This window comes from Polypterus senegalus, chromosome 15, assembly GCF_016835505.1.
Source record: "Polypterus senegalus isolate Bchr_013 chromosome 15, ASM1683550v1, whole genome shotgun sequence".
NCBI lineage: Eukaryota > Metazoa > Chordata > Cladistia > Polypteriformes > Polypteridae > Polypterus > Polypterus senegalus.
The window spans coordinates 19,638,546-19,657,190 of record NC_053168.1 but is presented as its reverse complement, the minus strand read 5'-3'; the positions used below and the strand labels follow the sequence as shown (position 1 = coordinate 19,657,190).

At 41.8% G+C, this 18,645-nt stretch overlaps 1 protein-coding gene across 7 annotated transcripts in view; it reads right to left on the bottom strand.

The window, feature by feature from the left end:
- Positions 1 to 18,645, bottom strand: part of LOC120515588 (FH1/FH2 domain-containing protein 3-like) — a 674,713-nt gene that overhangs the window by 132,604 nt on the left and 523,464 nt on the right. For 4 of the 7 annotated variants that reach the window (XM_039736692.1, XM_039736693.1, XM_039736694.1 and 1 more), the window contains 2 exons: positions 11,545 to 11,964; positions 589 to 708 (listed from right to left, as the gene is read on the bottom strand). In XM_039736692.1, the coding sequence (XP_039592626.1) occupies positions 589 to 708; positions 11,545 to 11,964 (540 nt within the window). The remainder of the gene's footprint in view (positions 1 to 588; positions 709 to 11,544; positions 11,965 to 18,645) is intronic. The other 3 variants (XM_039736696.1, XM_039736697.1, XM_039736698.1) reach the window with 1 other exon arrangement.

Sequence of the window (18,645 nt, the reverse complement as noted above, 5' to 3'; positions counted from 1 at the left end):
CCTTCTATAAAAAGTTCTCACAAAATAACTTCAGGTAAAACTAGTCCCACGTAAATCGACATGTCAGTACAATTTCATAATTTGAGCGATTCGGACAGGACCAAAATTAATTTACCTTCTATAAAAAGTCCATAAGAAATAACTCCAGATTAAAGCAGGGCTGAGCGAATTGATACATCAGTAAAATTCTGTCATTTCAGTGATTCGGATGGGACCCTAAATAACCGTAAATGTGCACTTTAGTTTTGGTGCCACCTTTCCACAGACCTGCTTGAACTGAATGTCAGAGCACGTCAGTAGACTAATCAAAAAGAGGATGAATTTTAAATAATCAAATATTACCCAACATGAAACAGGCTGATAAATGTTCATTTGCAATACTAACTAAATTTTTTCATAAATAAAAAGACAACAGTGTCTGGTGTACCTGATAGAAAACAATAAAAACACCCCAAAGATAAAAGAGGATAGAGAGAGGGAGAAACCAAAGAAGGCTGTTGGCAAAAGCAGAGACTAGAGGAACATAAGGCTTGAAGACTAGAGGAACATAAGGCTTGAAGACTAGAGGAACATAAGGCTTGAGCAAACCTGTCCGCTTTAGGGTCCTGGGAGGGCGAGCCGGTTACTCCATAGCGAGAGCAGGGCGTAGCGGGGGCACTCAGGGCAGAGTAAGGCCTCGGGAAGGTGCTGGAATTATAGCCGTTGAATCTGTGAGAGAGACCAGGAGAAGCAGAAACAGAAGGAGAGAGAGAGAGAAAGAAACAATGGCGTCAGTTGGCAAGCTGCAAAAGCTGGGCAATGCCAGCACACCTGGGCACAGCAAACCTTGGAAACTGATCAGCTTGACATGGCAGCCGTCACTGAGCTTTCATGCCTCACTAGGCTTACAAAGGTGAATATTACTTTTTATGATGTGACCCCCATTCACCACCTCCTCCCAGAACCCCCCACCAGTTGCAGAAGCCATCAACTGGCAGCAAGTGAACCAGTTAGACCCTTAAGTCTGATCAGCCAGGCAGGAAGAAGTCAAGCAGTTCAGCAGTACGTCTCACCGACTACGGAAAAACCCAGGATGTCACATCTGTCAAGTTTTCGGCAAATTGAGAAACCATGTCACCCCTATCATTAACGATTTCTGGATTTCATTTTTCCTGAGCTTCACATACACAATAATGTTTTTTGTTTTTTTCCAAAAATCAACAACATCTGCCATTTAAATCCCTCAGTCGCAGCACTTAAATCACATGACCGTAATCCAACGTTTTCATTGGTAGGCAGTCTTTCCTTATTGGTCAGTGGAGCTGCCAAGTTTTTGTCTTGCAGTCTGTCTACATATCCACCATGCTTTGACCGGACTGAAGACATATTTGGCCATCACCATTTCCTTATAACATCAGGAAAGACCCAGTAACTCCAAAATCTAAAATAAACTCAGATGATGGAGTGTGAGTAACGCTTTAGTTAAATGGCCGATACGTCGTGAGGCCATTGGGACGGTTCTTTCCCGGCCCTGACTTGTATAATGGCCCCCCTGGCACATCTCAGGTACCAGTCAGATTACTAGTGCTACACTTAACACTTTAGAGTGGACCTTGAAAAACAATGAACCCACTCACCAGGCCCATAATGACCAAGTGAACCCAAGCTTTCAGAAATGTTTGAAAAATGAATTAAAAATCAAAAAGTCAAATCTCTTCTTCCTAGAAGTATTTGGCTCCTTTGCTGTGGCACTCCAAATCGTAGTCAGGCACATCCTGCTTGCTTTTATTCTCCACTCAAAGACCAAGACCAAGACCAAGACCCTTCATAAAGTTGGGTAAACTAGCTAACCAGGTAAGAAGGACCTTGGTCAGGGTGGTGACCAACAACTTGATGGTCCCTCTCTGAGAGCTTTAGAAGTCCTCTGCTGGAATGGAAGAACCTGCCAGAAGGACAACCGTCTCAGTAGTGCTCCATCAATCAGGTGTTTCTGGTAGGGTGGCTGGACAGAAGTGAAAGGTGTGCGACAGTTTAAAGAGAGCACAAAGGGAAAGATCTTCTGCTCTGATTAGACAAACAATTGAACTCTTTCAGCAGAAGTGCAAGCGCTTTGTCTCTCCAAGACCCGGCACTGCTCACCATCTCTAAGGTGAAGTATGGTGGTGGCAGCATCATGCCATGTGGTTGTAGGAACAGAGAGACTGGTCAGACTTGAGGGAAGGGTGAATGCAGCCAAACACAGAGAGGTCCTTGAAGAAAACCCGCTCCAGAGTACTCACCACCTCAGACTGGGGCAGTGGTCCACCTTTCAGCATGACAGTGACCTGACACCTAAATCCAAGACAATATTGGAGTGGCTTTGGGACAGGTCTGCCAGGCAAAGCCTGGACTTAAACCCCATAGAACATGTGTGGAGAGACCTGAAGATGGCAGTTTACAGATGTTTCCCATCCAGTCTAATGAATCTGCCATGAAGTATGGGATAAATAGTTCAAATTCAGGTGCGCAAAAAATGATCCAAGATGACTTGAAGCTGTAATCTCTGCCAAAGGAGCTTCGACTAAGTACTGAATTAATGGTCTGAATACTTTTACGAATGAGAGATTTCAGTCTATTTCATCTTTTGATTTTTAAGACATTTGCAGTTTTTCTGAAAACATGTCTTCACTTTGTTATTATGGGTTGTTGATGGGTAGAAATGGCCCATTTACCAAACCTAGAGACCTGAAGATTGCAGTTTACAGACATTTCCCATCCAGTGTAACACAGATTGAGTGGATCTACTAGGAAGAATGAGATAAACTGGCCAAACCAGCCGTGCAAAGATTATAGAGACCAAGCAGACTCAAAGCTAGAATTCTTGCCAAAGGGGGCTTCTGCCAAGTACTGAATTAAAGGTCTGAATACTTCGATAAAGCAGAGATTTAATTTTTGAATTCATTTATATACCTTTCTGAAAACATTGTTTCACTTTGTCATTATGGATTACTGTGTGTAGATTGATGGGCAAAAATGGCAAATGTATCCGTAAATAAAGTGTGCAGACAGTCAGGGGCTCGGACTGCAGAGACATCAAGCTAAAACACTAAACTTTGGGATGCGGGGGCTAATCAGCTGCAAATGGAGAAAACTCTTGTGGCCACTAAGGGGACACAAGAAAACTGTGCCTGAACGTGACCAAGTCATGGTAGCAGGTCACCCAAAGTTAAACTACCCACTTCCACAAAGGGCACCCACAAAGGGCCTGGCACTTTGTTTTTGAGCAGCTGAACCCGTTCATCAAATCCATAATGACCAAGTGAACCCAGGTTTTCAGAAATGTTTGAAAAATGATTAAAAATCAAAAACTCCTAGAGTCCAATGCCAGCGAAAGGAGCCCCCATATAAGGAGAGTAAGGGCAAGTCACTGGAGATTTTAGGAATTAACTCAGGAAGGACACCACTTTGCTAATTCCATTAGGATTCGTGAGACATCCACGTGTCGGCTTGGCTCCTGCTACCCACTTTGTGTTCATTACGGTCCAGCTGGTATAAGTGGTGCTCTTACTCCAAAACGAGCCACTTCAGCACTGGCAGCTTTCTTCTAACGGCTTTCTAAGTAACGCCGTAATCGTCCTCCACGTCTTGTTTTTCTAGGAAGTGTTAACAGACACATAACCGCCTTGTTATCTCAGGAATTTTTGTCATTAAAGTGGACTCTTCTATTATTATATCTGTTACGACAGCTCCAACTGCGTGCAGACCCACAACACACAACGAGACCCCGCTCGAGATATTCACACCGCAGCTCCCAGCTGTTCCAGGGCACGGCTGCAAGTCTTGGGCTATTTTTAACCGCGGGACACCATCCTGTCTGTTTAAAGCAGGCATTCTTAAGGAAGCGGACAAGCGTGTATACTCTTCAGAACGCTCTCATTTACTTTTCTGTCTGAAGGCAAGTTCAGTGCATGGCCAAATGAAGGCAACGGTTAACAAAATGCTCCATGGGAAAAAAAAATGACTGGCAGGTTCTTTAATTAGTGAAGGATCCAAAAAAAAAAGTGGAAAGTATTAAGAAATCCACTGATGTCAAATTTAGAGAGTTGTAGGCCTCGTGCAGTGGAGTCATAAAAATATTCAGCCCCCTTCAAATTCTGCAAACATTATTGTGTTGTACATCTAAGTGAACAAACTGGCCATTTTTGCTCATCAAGTGATGCTTAATAACCCATAATGACAAAGTGACAACATGTTTTCGGAAATGTATTAATAATCCAAACTGAAAACTCTCATTCATTGAAGTGGTCAGACCCTTAATTTTGCACTTGGCAGAAGCCCCTTTGGGAGAAATTCCAGCTTTGAGTCTTTTTGGGTAAGTCTCTATCAGCTTTGCACGCCTGGGTTTGGCCAGTTTATCTCCTTCTTCCTGGTAGATCCTCTCAATCTATGTTACACTGGATGGGAAATGTCTGTAAACTGTAATCATTAGGTCTCTAGGTTTGGTAAATGGGCCATTTCTACCCATCAATAACCCATAATACCCATAAGTGAAGACAAGTTTTCAGAAAGACTGCAAATGTCTTAAAAATCAAAAGATGAAATCTCTCATTCGTAAAAGTATTCAGACCATTAATTCAGTACTTAGTCGAAGCTCCTTTGGCAGAGATTACAGCTTCAAGTCATCTTGGAGAAGCTTTGCACACCTCAATTTAAGTTGTTTAATCCCATTCATTAGATTGGATGGGAAGCGTCTGCCATCTTCAAGTCTTTCCACATATGTTCTATGGGGTTTAAGTCCAGGCGTTGACTGGCAGACTTGTCCCAAAGCCACTCCAGCGTTGTCTTGGATTTAGGTGTCAGGTCACTGTCATGATAAAAGGCGGACCACTGCCCCAGTCTGAGGTGGTGAGTACTCTGGAGCAGGTTTTCTTCAAGGACCTCTCTGTGTTTGTCTGCATTCATCTTTCCTTCAAGTCTGACCAGTCTCTCTGTCCCTGCAACTCTATAGCATGATGCTGCCACCACCATACTTCACCTTAGGGATGGTGAGCAGTGCCCGGTCTTGGACAGACAAAGCGATTGCACTTCTGCTCAAAGAGTCCAATTGTTTGTCTAATCAGAGCAGAAGATCTTTCCCTTTGTGCTCTCAGAGTCCTTTAAACTGGCACACACCTTTTATTTCTGTCCAGCCACCCTACCAGAAACGGTTGATTGACAGAGCACTGCTGAGACGGTCATACTTCTGGCAGGTTCTTCCATTTCAGAAAGGACCTCTGAAGCTCTCATAGAGGGACCATCAACTTGTTGGTCACCAGCCTGACCAAGGTCCTCCTTACCTGGTTTAGGCAGAGAGCCAACTTTATGAAGAGTCCTGGTGATGCCAGACCTCTCCAATTTCACAATTACTGAGGCCACTCTCCTCCTTGGAGCACTCAAATCTTTACAACTGGTTTGATCTCCTTGACCTGATTTACTGTATGCCTCAACTTAATTTAGTCGTGGAGGTCTAGTGAGAGTTCCTTGCACTTCATGGCTTGGTTTCAGTCCTGACATGTAGTGTGAATTGTAGGAACTTCAATACATAAGTGTGTGCCTTTCTAAAGGATGACCAATCAGTTCAATTTATCACAGCCGGACTCCAGTCAAGTTCTAGAAACATCTCAGGGAGAATTAAAGCAAACAGGAGGCACCCAAGCACAATGTGAAGTGCCATGAACGAGAGATTTCAGTTTTTAATTATTAATAAAGTTGCAGACCTTTCTGAAAACATGTTTAGAGTGCAGGCCACCTCAGACCAATGACTCAAAGCACACAGCCAAGACAACGCTGAAGTGGCTCTGGGACAAGTCTCTGAGGGTCTTTGAGTGACCCATCCAAAGCCCAGATGTAAACCCCACAGAACATTGCTGGAGAGACCTGAAGTTGGCAGCTTAGAGACGCTTCCCATTGAATCAAAAGGATCTGCCAGAAAGAATGGGATGAAGTGCCCAATTCGAGGCATGATAAGCTTATGGAGACTCAAAGCTCTAAGCGTTGTTGAAGGGGCTTCTACAGAGTACTGAATTAAGGGTCTGAATACTTCAGTTTTTAATTGAATACATTTAGGTACCTTTCTGAAAACCTCTTTTCACTTTGTCATTATAGGCTATTCAGTGCACACTGATGGGACAAAAATGAACAAATCTAGAGGCCTGAAGATGGCAGTTTACTGATGCTTCCCATCCAATCTAACAGAGCTTGAAGTGAGAAGAAGGAGATAAAGTGGCCAAATCCAGGCGTGCAAAGCTTGTAGAGGCTTAACAAGAAGACTCAAAACTGGAATTGCTGCTAAAAGGGGCTGAATACTTCAATAAATGACAGATTTCTGATTTTGATTGTTAATAAATTTGCTGCCCTTTCTGGGTAGTGAGTGCAACTGAGGGGCAAAAATGTCAAATGTATTCATTTAAAATAAAATTCGTTACACCGTGAAGTGGGCAAAAAGTAAAGGGGTCCGAGTACTTTTTAAGTCCACTGTAGATTTGACCACAAAGCCGGCCGACTCCGTTTACGGCCGTGTTTCTCACAGGTACAACTTAAAAGTGAAGGATAAGCCGAGATTTAGCGCTCGTGAACGAGTCTGAGCCCCCGCACGGCTCCATCCAAGGCTTTGCCAAAAGTAGTAAAAAAAACAAAAAACCAGGCAGTCATAATTTAGCTCAACCACCTTGTGGCCTGATTAACGGCATTAGAGGGCTATTTACAAATATCTGCATAATTCTTTCCTTATGCTCTGGAGCCTCGTATCAGAAGTTGGAAAATCATTATGGATTCCAGGTAGTGCTCACAAACCCGCAGCCCTGGCTCTCTGTTCACCACAAACTCATCTCATTAAACTGCTGTTGGGTTACTAAGCGCGGTCCTTCTGCATGTTTGTGCCCGGCACTTCATTAATAGTCGGCTCATTATCGTAAACACAGACGGCGATTTCAAGAATGTCAAAACAAAAGGTTACTTCATTTTACTTGTGGTCACACTGGATGAACAAATCTGAATTGCTAACCTCCTCACTTCAAGACATTTACAATAAGCATGGCGCTACACGCTTCCGCTTATGCAAAAGGCAGAGGAGCAGCGGGCATGAGGAAATCATTTGCCGTGTTCGAAAGGTCCGAGGTCACCGTAAGCACACAGTTGGTTGTAATTCAGTTTTCACTTTTATGAAACAACCTACCTGCTCGAGGAATAAACATCACAGGAATCCGGGGGTTTGCTGGAGTAGCACGTGTCGGACAGACAGACAGACAGACAGACAGACAGACAGACAGAGTAGGACGAGAACACAAGTGAGCAGGGCAACAATGAGGAGGCACTCAGTCAAAGCGGGACGATACGAGTGAAACCCCCAGAACGAAAAAAAAAAACAAAAAACAAAGGGCTCAGAGAATTCAAGAGTTATAGCTTTGTTTGGATACACAGGAAATGAAAAAGCACAACTCAGTAGGACTGTAGTTAAAACAAACAAAAAAAAAAAAAGCAGCACATCTAAATCAAATTGGACCGAACATCAAAATCAAGACATCCTTGGATTTCACTCTTTAAGGTGGGCTATAAATAGACGAACGGCAAGGCAAGGCAAAGCAAGGCATGCACTCCAAATATACAGTAAGGTTAGAAAAGGTGGGCAACACGTCCAGCCCGCTTCCTAAACCAGGCACTGATGGATAGATGGATGGATAGATAGGAAAGTCACTGTATTACAGACAGATAGATAGATAGATAGATAGATAGATAGATAGATAGATAGATAGATAGATAGATAGATAGATAGATAGGAAAGGCACTATATAATAGATAGATAGATAGATAGATAGATAGATAGATAGATAGATAGATAGATAGATAAGCACTACATAATCATTAGATAGATAGATAGATAGATAGATAAGCACTACATAATCATTAGATAGATAGATAGATAGATAGATAGATAGATAGATAGATAGATAGATAGACACTTATTGAGCTGTAGATTTCATTTTTAACGGATCAGTTTGCGGTTTGTGCCCTTCAGTCTACACTCAACAACCCAAAATGACAACGAAAATGTCTTCAGGAAGGTTTGCAAATTCTTTAAAAATATGAAAATGAACTCTCTGTAGATAGATAGATAGATAGATAGATAGATAGATAGATAGATAGATAGATAGATAGATAGAAGAAATGCACTATATGATAGATAGATAGAGACAGACAGACAGACAGACAGACAGACAGACAGACAGATAGATAGATAGATAGATAGATAGATAGATAGATAGATAGATAGATAGATAGATAGATAGATAGATAGATAGATAGATAGATAGGTGAAAGGCACTATATGATAGATAGATAGATAGATAGATAGATAGATAGATAGATAGATAGATAGATAGATAGATGTGAAAGACACTATATAATAGATAGATAGATAGATAGATAGATAGATAGATAGATAGATAGATAGATAGATAGGTGAAAGGCACTATATGATAGATAGATAGATAGATAGATAGATAGATAGATAGATAGATAGATAGATAGATAGATAGATAGATAGATAGATAGATAGATAGATAGATAAGCACTACATAATCATTAGATAGATAGATAGATAGATAGATAGATAGATAGATAGATAGATAGAAAATGCACTCAAGGACATGACAGGCTTTATATAATATAAATTTACAGACAGACACATACATACTGTATCTAGACAGATGCAGAATATTAGAGGTACTAAACAATAAAGAGACTGGCATGTCATCCATCAATCAATTATCCAGATGGACAGATAAATACATTGACAGATGCACAGAATGAAAGATCCTATATGATAGACAGATAGCTAGGAAAGGCACTATATAACTGATAGGCAGATATCACATGTTCTATATAATAAACATATACAGATACATATATACATAGATGCACAGCTATTAAGGGCACTACATGACAGAGAGAGATAGAGAGAGAGATATGAAAGTTTTGATATAATATAGATAGTTAAATAAATATGTACAGAAATCGATACACAGTATCAAAGACAGATTGTGAGAGACAGTTCATGAAAGGAATTATATAATAGATTTGAAAGCACAATACAGGCAGTTTGATGTAGAGGTTAAGGCTTTGGACTTCAAAACCTGAGGTTGTGGGTTCAGATCAATCCCACTACTGACACTGTGTGACCCTGAGCAAGTCACTTGACCTGCCTGTGCTCCAATTGGAAAAACAAAAGTAATGTAACCAATTGTATCATAAATGTTGTAAGTCACCTTGGATAAAAGTGTCAGCTAAATAAGTAAATGTAAATGTAATATGATAGACAGACGTGTATGGCTCTGTATAATATATATACTGTAGATACAGTATATACAAAGGTACTACATGATGGATAGTTAATGAAAGGCACTATATAATAGAAATGAAAATACAATAAGATAGAATGATACACAGATACATTTGAAATGCACTAAATAATAGATAGCTAGATAGAGAGATATGAAAGGCCGTATATCACGAGTGCCCACACTTTTTCGGCTTGCGAGCTACTTTAAAATGACCAGGTTGAAATGATCTACCTACATTTAAAATGCTATATACATACATACTGAATATACTTTATACATAAAATATATGTTGTCATACCTTGCATAACTGAATAACCTTTATGGCACAATAACAATTCAATACATTTATGGTTACACAGTATTTGGATTTAATAATCGTCATGTGGGAAAAGGCTGACTCGCATAAATAAGTACAGCCGAATAATGCAGTCAAGGAGTTTTTGAATGCAGCTGAGTGAGAAATGATGGCTGTCCGATTAACTGCGATTTTAGTTCCCTCTCCTTTCTCTTTCTCAGATCGCTTTTCGGAAGGAAGTTAGTTTCGTAGTTTTTATGAACAGTTCGAAAGTGCCTTTCCACATTTTCCTTCTTTGGAATAGCAATGATAGATTGACAGATCAGACAAACGCACTGTGATTGTGACATTGTGAGAAAAAAATCCTCTTCTAATTGCACATCCAGCCCATACCCTCCCCAAACAAATTTCTTTTTAAATCCCTTCTTTACTTGATATAAATTGGAAGGCAAAGTAGATCACAGCCGGAGTTTTACAGTAGCTCGCGCGTTTGATTGTGTGTGCGGGATGACCAGTGTGTGAGAAGAAAAGAGATCTCAGACTGGCCGCCCTGTATGTCAATCAAGTGGCAAATGCCATTAGAAGGATATATGATAGACTAACGTTTAAAATTTTTTTTTTTAATGCAACGTGATCTACCTGCACTACCTTTGCGATCTACCGGTCGATTGCAATCGACGCATTGGGCACCCCTGCTCTATATGATAGATCAATAGACATACAGAGGTAGTAGATGGATATGAATGGTCCTTTATAATTTAGATAAATAGCTAGATATGAAATACTGCCTATGACAGACAGATAGACAGAGGGATATGAAGTACAGAGTTGGCCAGATAGACAGACAAACAGATAAGAATTACACCATCTGATACATCAATAGAGAAACAGAAGGGCAGATAAAGCTATGAAAGACTATATAATAGATAGATAGGTGTGAAAGGCACTATATAATGAATAGACAGAAAGATATGATACTGTAGATAGAATAAAGGCACTCTTTAAAAAAGGACTAGACAGATAGAATATGTGAAAGGTATTGTATAATTGACAGACAGATAGATGCAAAAGGCACTATATTATAGATACAATAAAGGTGCCTTTTAAAAAAGGAATAGATAGATAGATAATACACTATAAGATACTGTAGATAGAATAAAGGCACTCATTAAAAAGGGACAGATAGATAGATATACTAGTAGATAGAGATAAAGCATAGATAGATAGAAGATAGATAGATAGATAGATAGATAGATAGATAGATAGATAGATAGATAGAGTGGTGCACATTCAAAAACAAATCAACAATTCAGAGAGCCATGAACGATTTTGCCAAGCCCGGCCTATGATGGCTGTGCCTATGAAGGTAACATTTGCTTTCATTCTTCTGCCCCCCTTTCACCCTCACCATCCCACCATCCTGACAGCTAAACCCAATGCTGACTTGAAGAAAAGCTGTGAAAGAAGAACCCCCCCACCAGACACACACACACACACCCTCCCACAAGAGCTTTTATTGGTACTTTGAACATTTCAGCTCTCCTCTGTTTCCTTTTCACTTGAAAGAGGAGAGGAGCCACAATGAAAGGCAGATGAACAATAAACAACTGGAGATTCCAGGAGGCTGTAAAACGGAAAACTGACTTTGCAAGCTTATGGTTTAACAGACAGCCCCCCTCCCCGCCCCAGACACATTTGGCAGAAGCACTGAAGATCCCGAAATATCCCGCGTATCATCCATGCACCCGCCCACACTTTGTTAAGAGGCGTCTTTTTGAATCTACTACTCCAAGTGAAGTTAAACAAACGTGTGGTTAAGTGTCACCCCAGTCGCTCAAACGTTTAGTTGCTCAAACCAAGCACTTGCTCTTCTTTATTAATTGCCAGTGTCATCATGTCAGGGTTAATCGGTACCTGTTTGGCTGTCTGGTTTCAGCCTCCGTTACTTTAGCGGCAGATACTGGAGGTTCGTCAAGGTCATATGAAAAGAGATGAAAAGGCGAATGTGTGAGGTAGGGCAACTTTTCGATTGTTGGTGACACCGCTGGGGTGATGTTGGTGGATGAAACTTGAGATCCACTTTTGGAAGCACTGCCGGTACTGGAGGGAGACTTTCTGTTGGCTAACAATGAGGAAAGGACAGATGGCGGAGGCGACAAATGGCTGGAATCAGGAGGGTTGAAGGAGCCCATCGTCGTCAGCGGGGAGGCAGCGGGTGGGCTCTTGAGTGGAAGTTCCAGCGCAGTTGGGATGAAGCAAGCTACGTACTTTGGAGCAGAGACCGAGCTCTCCTCTTGCTTTATGTTGTCTATTACTTGAGGTGGCGAGCCCTCGCTGAAAGGAAGATGAAGGAAGCAGCGTTGGCAATGAAGACAAGCAAGTATGGGACTGTGAAATGGGACAACATGAATAAAAGAGACAGAAAACACAACCATGGACAACACAAGGAAACACACCGAGATTAGTGCAGTACACTACTCGTAATCCTGGCCGGCTGAGATCAGACGATTTTTGGGATGTGGAATGATAAAACACACCACTACAGTATTATTAAGTTTAACTATATAAACGTCTTCTTACAGCACATATAAAGCAGAGGGTAACATTCTTGCTGTCTTGTATGTATGTTATCATCTAGTTGACGCTCGGAACATTTCTGGTGTGCTCCGTACAAGCAACCGACAGTTTTATCATGAAAAATCTGTGGTATTATTTGTTTGTCGTTTAATCTTTGCTTTTGTTATTTTCATCTTGCGTTATTCTTATTGTAAAAACACTTTTTTTTCCTCCTGGGCAATATTTCAGCTAGTTCTTAATAATCTAAGATGGACCGATGCCCCCTTCGTGTCCAGAAGGGCTTCCTGCCTTGCGGCCTTCCTCCTGGGTGCCGTCATATCGTTTGTCTGCTGCTGTAGCTGTCAGAACATTAGAGCAGGCCAATCGACCCAACAAGCTCATCCATCCTGGTCACCTCAATTGTTCAAAAAAACGTCACGTCGAGGTCTGAAATCCCTAAAGTTCTGCTCTCCACCATACTACTCGGTCATTTATTCCACGTGTCTATGGGTCTCTGTGTGAAGGCACAAGAAGAACTTTAACTCTTTCAGTGCGGATTTCGACTTCTGTTGAAATTCAGGGGTAGAGGACGGTAATTAGCTGTAAATGGTGAGTTTTAATAAGTTTTAGTTCGACTCTCTTTTAAGTTAGCTTCGTTGATTTGCGCGTGTATGAAGAGCAAACAACCCCTCAATTGGCATCGACATCTGGCGAGAGACCAAAGTGAACGCGCAAAGCAAAATACTCTGTGGACGACCTTTTGCGTATCATAATCGCCGAGTCGGACTTGGAGTTGTCGGATTTTGATGTAAGTGATCTGGGGATCGAAAATGAAAGTGAGGGACCAGCATCAGCTGATCGTGGTGCTGAACGTGTCCGTATAGCGAAATGCACCTGGGAGGACTGGCTCTTACGATGACAAGAGGTACAACCCAGATTGAGTCAGACTGCAACTGCTACTGCTGCGCAAAGACAGCCAGGGCGTGGGGCCTGTCGCGTATTCCTGTAGGCCATCGAGCTGCCCCCGCGCCAGAGACGCCAAACGGGCACTGACAGCAGCCACGACATGCAGCAAAGGACGACTTATGTGTGAAACCATTGCTTTGTGTGCTTTTCAGAAGACTGGAAAAAATATTCAGCCCGCAAAGAGTGGTTGCCTCATAAACGTGGACAAATGTGCTGGTACCCGTCCATGGCAAACAGAAGAACCCACAATTGTCTCTGAAATAATTTGAAACTAACAAAACTAATGGGCACCCAATCATTAATTATTCCACATTTGACAAAAAACAGACTTAAGTGCTTTAAAGTATTCATTCAATAGAATGTTTCAAATAATAACAAAAGTGATAATAGTATGGACACAAATGATTGAACCCTTAACCAAATATTTTGTTGTGCAACCTTTAGAGGTAATCATGGGATTTCTGGAGCTCTCAATGAGATTTCTGCACCTATCCACAGGTCGTTTGGCCCACTCTTCCTGCTCTAACTGTGTTGGGTTTGAAGGGGACATTATCCAGACTGCGTGTTTCAGTTTTTTGTGTAGCTGTTCAATTGGATTCAGATCAGGACTCATAGAAGGCCACTTTAGAATGGTCCAATGTTTTGTTCTTAGGTGCTTTTTAGCCGTGTGTTTTGGATCATTATCCTGTTGGAGCATCCATGACATGCGACTGAGACAGAGCTTTTTGACATTGGGCTGTAAGTTTCATTCCAGTATGTCTTGATAGTCTTGAGATTTCCTTGTTCCCTGCACAGATTTAAGGCACCGCATGCCAGGTGTAGAGAAGCAGTCCCAAAACATCACTGAGCCTCCTCCATGTTTCATAGTAGGCGTGGTCTTCTCTTCTTTGAAAACTTGAGTTTTTCATCTGTAGACATAGAGATGATGTGACTTGCCAAAAAGCTCCAGGTATGTCTCATCTGTTGAAAGGACATTCTCCCAGAAGAATTGTGGCTTGCCAATATGCAGTTTAGAAAATTCCAGTCTGGCATTTTTATGTTTTTTCTTTCAACAGGGGAGTCCTGCAAAGGATGATGTGATCAGACACTGATGGACCTTGACCTTGGAGTTCAGCTTGTATCTTTTTGGAAGTTGTCCTTGGTTTTTTGTTTACCATTCTCACTATCCTTCTGCCCATTCTGGGGTCCATTTTAATCTTGTGGCCACGTCCAAGGCCTTAACATCTTAATAGTATTTGCAACTGTTGCCACAGCAGCATCAAACTGCTTGGAGATGGTCTTCTATCCTTTGCCTTTAACATGCTTCTCTTTCTGGTCTCCTCAGACATCTCTCTCCTTTGGTTTCTTTGGTCCATGTTCAGTGGGGACAAATAATGATACCACACAGCAGAGTGACAACTTTTTTCCATTTAAATGGACTGAATGACTGACTACACAACTGGAGACATGATGTAACTTATTAAGGTTAACAGCTTATTTGAAAAATCCCTCTTACTCAATTATTTAGGATATTTTCTAGGGGCACCAATGAATGTGTCCAGGCCATTTTTGAATGTCTTCGTAAGAATAAATAATACTTTGTGTCTGTTCACACTTGCTTAACTTCACTCTGACATGTCAAAGGCATGGAGGGTATACAGGGGACAACTGCGGTTCATTCAGTCACTTTTCACAACGTATACCGCACCTTGCCAATGAGCTGTAAGGGGTCCACGTCTGTAGACTGTATGATAAGTCTGGCTCTGCCATTTAAATTCTACTTCTGGAACAACTTCAGTATGATGGCTTAAAAACAAACGTTCATTAAGATTTCTGCAATTCTCATTTTCATTTAATTTTTTTTTAACAAAAGAAATCAACCCTGTAAGGCAAGCTGTCGCCATGTGAGTGTGTCTGGGTGCTGCAGTTGAGCGGCGCCCTCTTCAGGAAGGGATCCTGTCTTACACCCAATGCAACAGTAGTAGGATCTGGCCTCTGTGACCGTAAACTGGATGAAGCGGCACTGAGAATGTTAAATTTATGTTATAGGAATTCTGCCTTTAATTTTAAGAAGGCCTTTACAAGCTTTTTGGCAGTGTTTCTCCTCCTGGGCCTGATGAATCACAGTTCCTCTAATTTTTCATTTTAAATCAGTTCTTAAACATGGCGCAAGTGTCCTTTTGAAATCTGAACAAGTGTCTTCCAAACTTTCCAGTTCCTTTAAATTATTGGAGCTGTAAGCTGTGACCAGACACCTCAGATGAATTAGTGCCATCACGCTGTGCAGGGGGATGGGGGGCTGAGGAGCGTTTAGAAGGGCTGCAGAAGGATGAAACGGATTGGTGGGGATCCCCTTCAGTCACAAGTTTCCCCTCCCACCTCTCTGTCCTCTGCCAGAATATCAGCATATCCCACGTGCTGGAGCTGAACAGATGCTTCACTGCCTTGACTTCACATTCGGCTGAGTTTCAAGTAAGTTCTATGGAGTCTTCAGGGCACATATTATGATATTCACCATTTCTGACAAAAATGTGTCTGTTTTTGCCAGCTTAATTAAGTCAAATTCATTGACTGAATACAGTCAGGTCTACTTTATTGGCAGGGAACTGTTCAAGAATTAAAAAGGACGTTTTTGAGCATTTGATGATTTACTGCCTAACCTGTACCTTTAGCACATCACAACAAAGTGGACGAGAGCAGGACAGTCAGGGCAACAAAGCTCGTCAGTCCTACCCACTTAATTCATCTAAAATAACGTCAAGTCGAGGTCTGAAAGGCAGCAAGTAAACTTGGGTGTGTCTAGTCGAATTTAACCAAACCATTCAACTTGTCGTATAAATTTGGTTGATTGAGTGACAAAGGGGGCAATTACTTTTCACATGGGTTGTAAACGTTTTACCTTCCATAAGTCTAATGATCTTTGAAAACTGCATATTGTGTTTACTTTGGCTGTCTCTTTTATTATACTAAATTTATTACACTTCATATTTTCAACAGTTCCTTTTTCTTCATTTCAAATGCACTCGGTGAGTTATTGAGTTTCTACTGTGCTTTTAGATTTTTCTGGATTTTTGATTATTATAATATAATCTATATATATAATTCACTAAGGCAAGACACCCATGGAAAGCACGCCGGAAGGGGCGTGGATTCACTAAGCCGCCGACAAGTGAGACACTTATGGCGCACGCAGGAAGGAGCCACGCCCACCAACTCCAAGACCATTGGATATGACGACAACTCGCAGAGCCACGGCCACCAACGACACAGAAAAAACATCACCATTTATATTTGTCTGCCGTAGAGGTCACATGCACCTCCGACCCACGCTGACTGTTAATAGAGGCATGTTTCTCGCGGAGGTGAATCGCCATATACAGCGTGTAAAACTGTTTACGAGGGGTATCCCATGGGATCCTTAAAACATTCCTTTACAACTGAGGTTAAAACACAATGAAGTGAGCAGTCTTTAAAAAACGAGTTTTCGGTTACGACACAGGACCGCGTGCAGCATAGCAAACTGTTGTACACGCTACATACAGCAATTCGCATCCGCGACAAACATGCGTCTTCTTAGATGCTCCTGCACTTTGTACACACCCCCCTCCCACCTCGCTGCTACTGTGGTCGGGTGTCATGGTGGATTATATATAGAAAGGCAGCCAAAACCGCACAGAGCAATGAAACGTCTACGTGAGTCACAGCTGCATCTGGACTGTACAAAGACGACAACGACTCGAGTGACGAGTTGGAGGTGGGCACATGAGCAGGCAGTGCATACTGGACGAGAAATCAGCAGACTAGCATGACGGAGGGAGCGAGTGGACGTCCTTCTCCTCTCCTCCCGTTCCACCCTGAGCGCCGCCGACGATTGTGTGTTGGTTTGTTCTGTGCTTTGTTACAATGTTGCTTTTCTTGCTGATTTATTACATTACCGATTTTTCAAATGTTAATTTTCTCCCTGTGCTTAAAAATCATTAAAAAACCGGCCTGATTATGCAGCGTATGGTACGCCGTGGGTTGGCTAATATAATATAATATAATATAATATAATATAATATAATATAATATAATGGCACTTGTGAATAGACTTGACTTGAGCATTCCTAGTTTTCATCCTCTTTCTTTCTCTGTATATTTAGCATTCGTTTGCTCAGAGGTTGATGCGCTTGCTGCTTCCTGAGCAGCTCTTCTTTTCTTCATCCTAGCAGCCCGCTTCTTCTCTTCTTTCATTAGCATCTTTTCACGTTAAAACTGATTAAGTCAGTGTTTGAGCGTCAGTCTCTTGAGCGCCCCATTCAGAGCCTCCATTGACTCTGTGAAGATCACAGCATCGTCAGCAAAGTCCAACAGATGCCCCACAGCCGCTGGACCCCACGACCTTGCCCAACACCCAGTCCACACAAGCACTGAACAGAGTAGGAGTAGAACATACCCCTGACGAACCCCAGAATCAACTGCCTTCACTCTGCACAGCACTCACAGTACCAGTGTACAGGCCGGCCATGATATCCAGCAACCTCGAGGGGATTCTGCATAGTCTCAGGTGTCCGACAGGGTGGCTCGATCAACTGATAGACTCACTGCACTGCAAACGTTAACGCAGAGGTCTGCATTGATGACTCGGGCTTGAACCCGTCAGAGAGGGGTAGTGCCAACTGGTTTATCTATAACCCATGATGACACTGACTCTATGCCCACCCCGTAGATGTATCTTTGCCATTTTATTTTTTTATGATATCACAATGGCATGATCAGTAATTTTATTAAGGACCTGACTAAGCATTTTCAACGTTTCTGAACAAGCTAAATGTCCCATTATTGACATATTGCTGGAGCCCTGTGTCATCTTTGGTATGAAATTTTCTGCTCTGTTCTAGAAGGCTTAAAAGTGACAGCTTATTATACTAAGAGACTTTTATCTTTAGAAATGTAATAAATCATCACATTGTCAAACCCCCAGCGGACCCCCTAGAGGAATCAGGGAAAGGCAGGAATCAATTCTGAAAGGGGCACCAGTCCATTAGAGGGCCAGTTTAAAATCGCCAAGGAACCTGACATGTGCATGTTTGGGATGTTGCAGTGAACACTCATGCAGATGCAGACAATGTGGAAACTTCACACAGACACGAAGCAGATGTGGCATTTGAACCCACGTTTATCGGTAGGGAGGAAAAAAAACTGGCAGCAAGAAGGGGCGTAGTCATTTAAACAAACCAAAATGAAAACTAGGGGTCCAAAACTATCCTTCGTAAAAAGTAAAGAGGAGCTGCTAAACATTTGTTAACTAGAGATCCGAGGAATGAAAGTCTTTTGGAAACACTAAGTTATCCGCAATCTTGGATGAAGACTGGCCATTAGCAATGATCTTGTAAAGGTTCATTCTGATGACGTCACGTGACGTGGGATTCTGGGGTCACCTCCAAGGAAATATACCGTGGAATCAGAAAAGGTTTAGGCCTCTATGTTTTCTACATGCTTTATTTGTGCTGTACATTTAATTGAAAATGGATA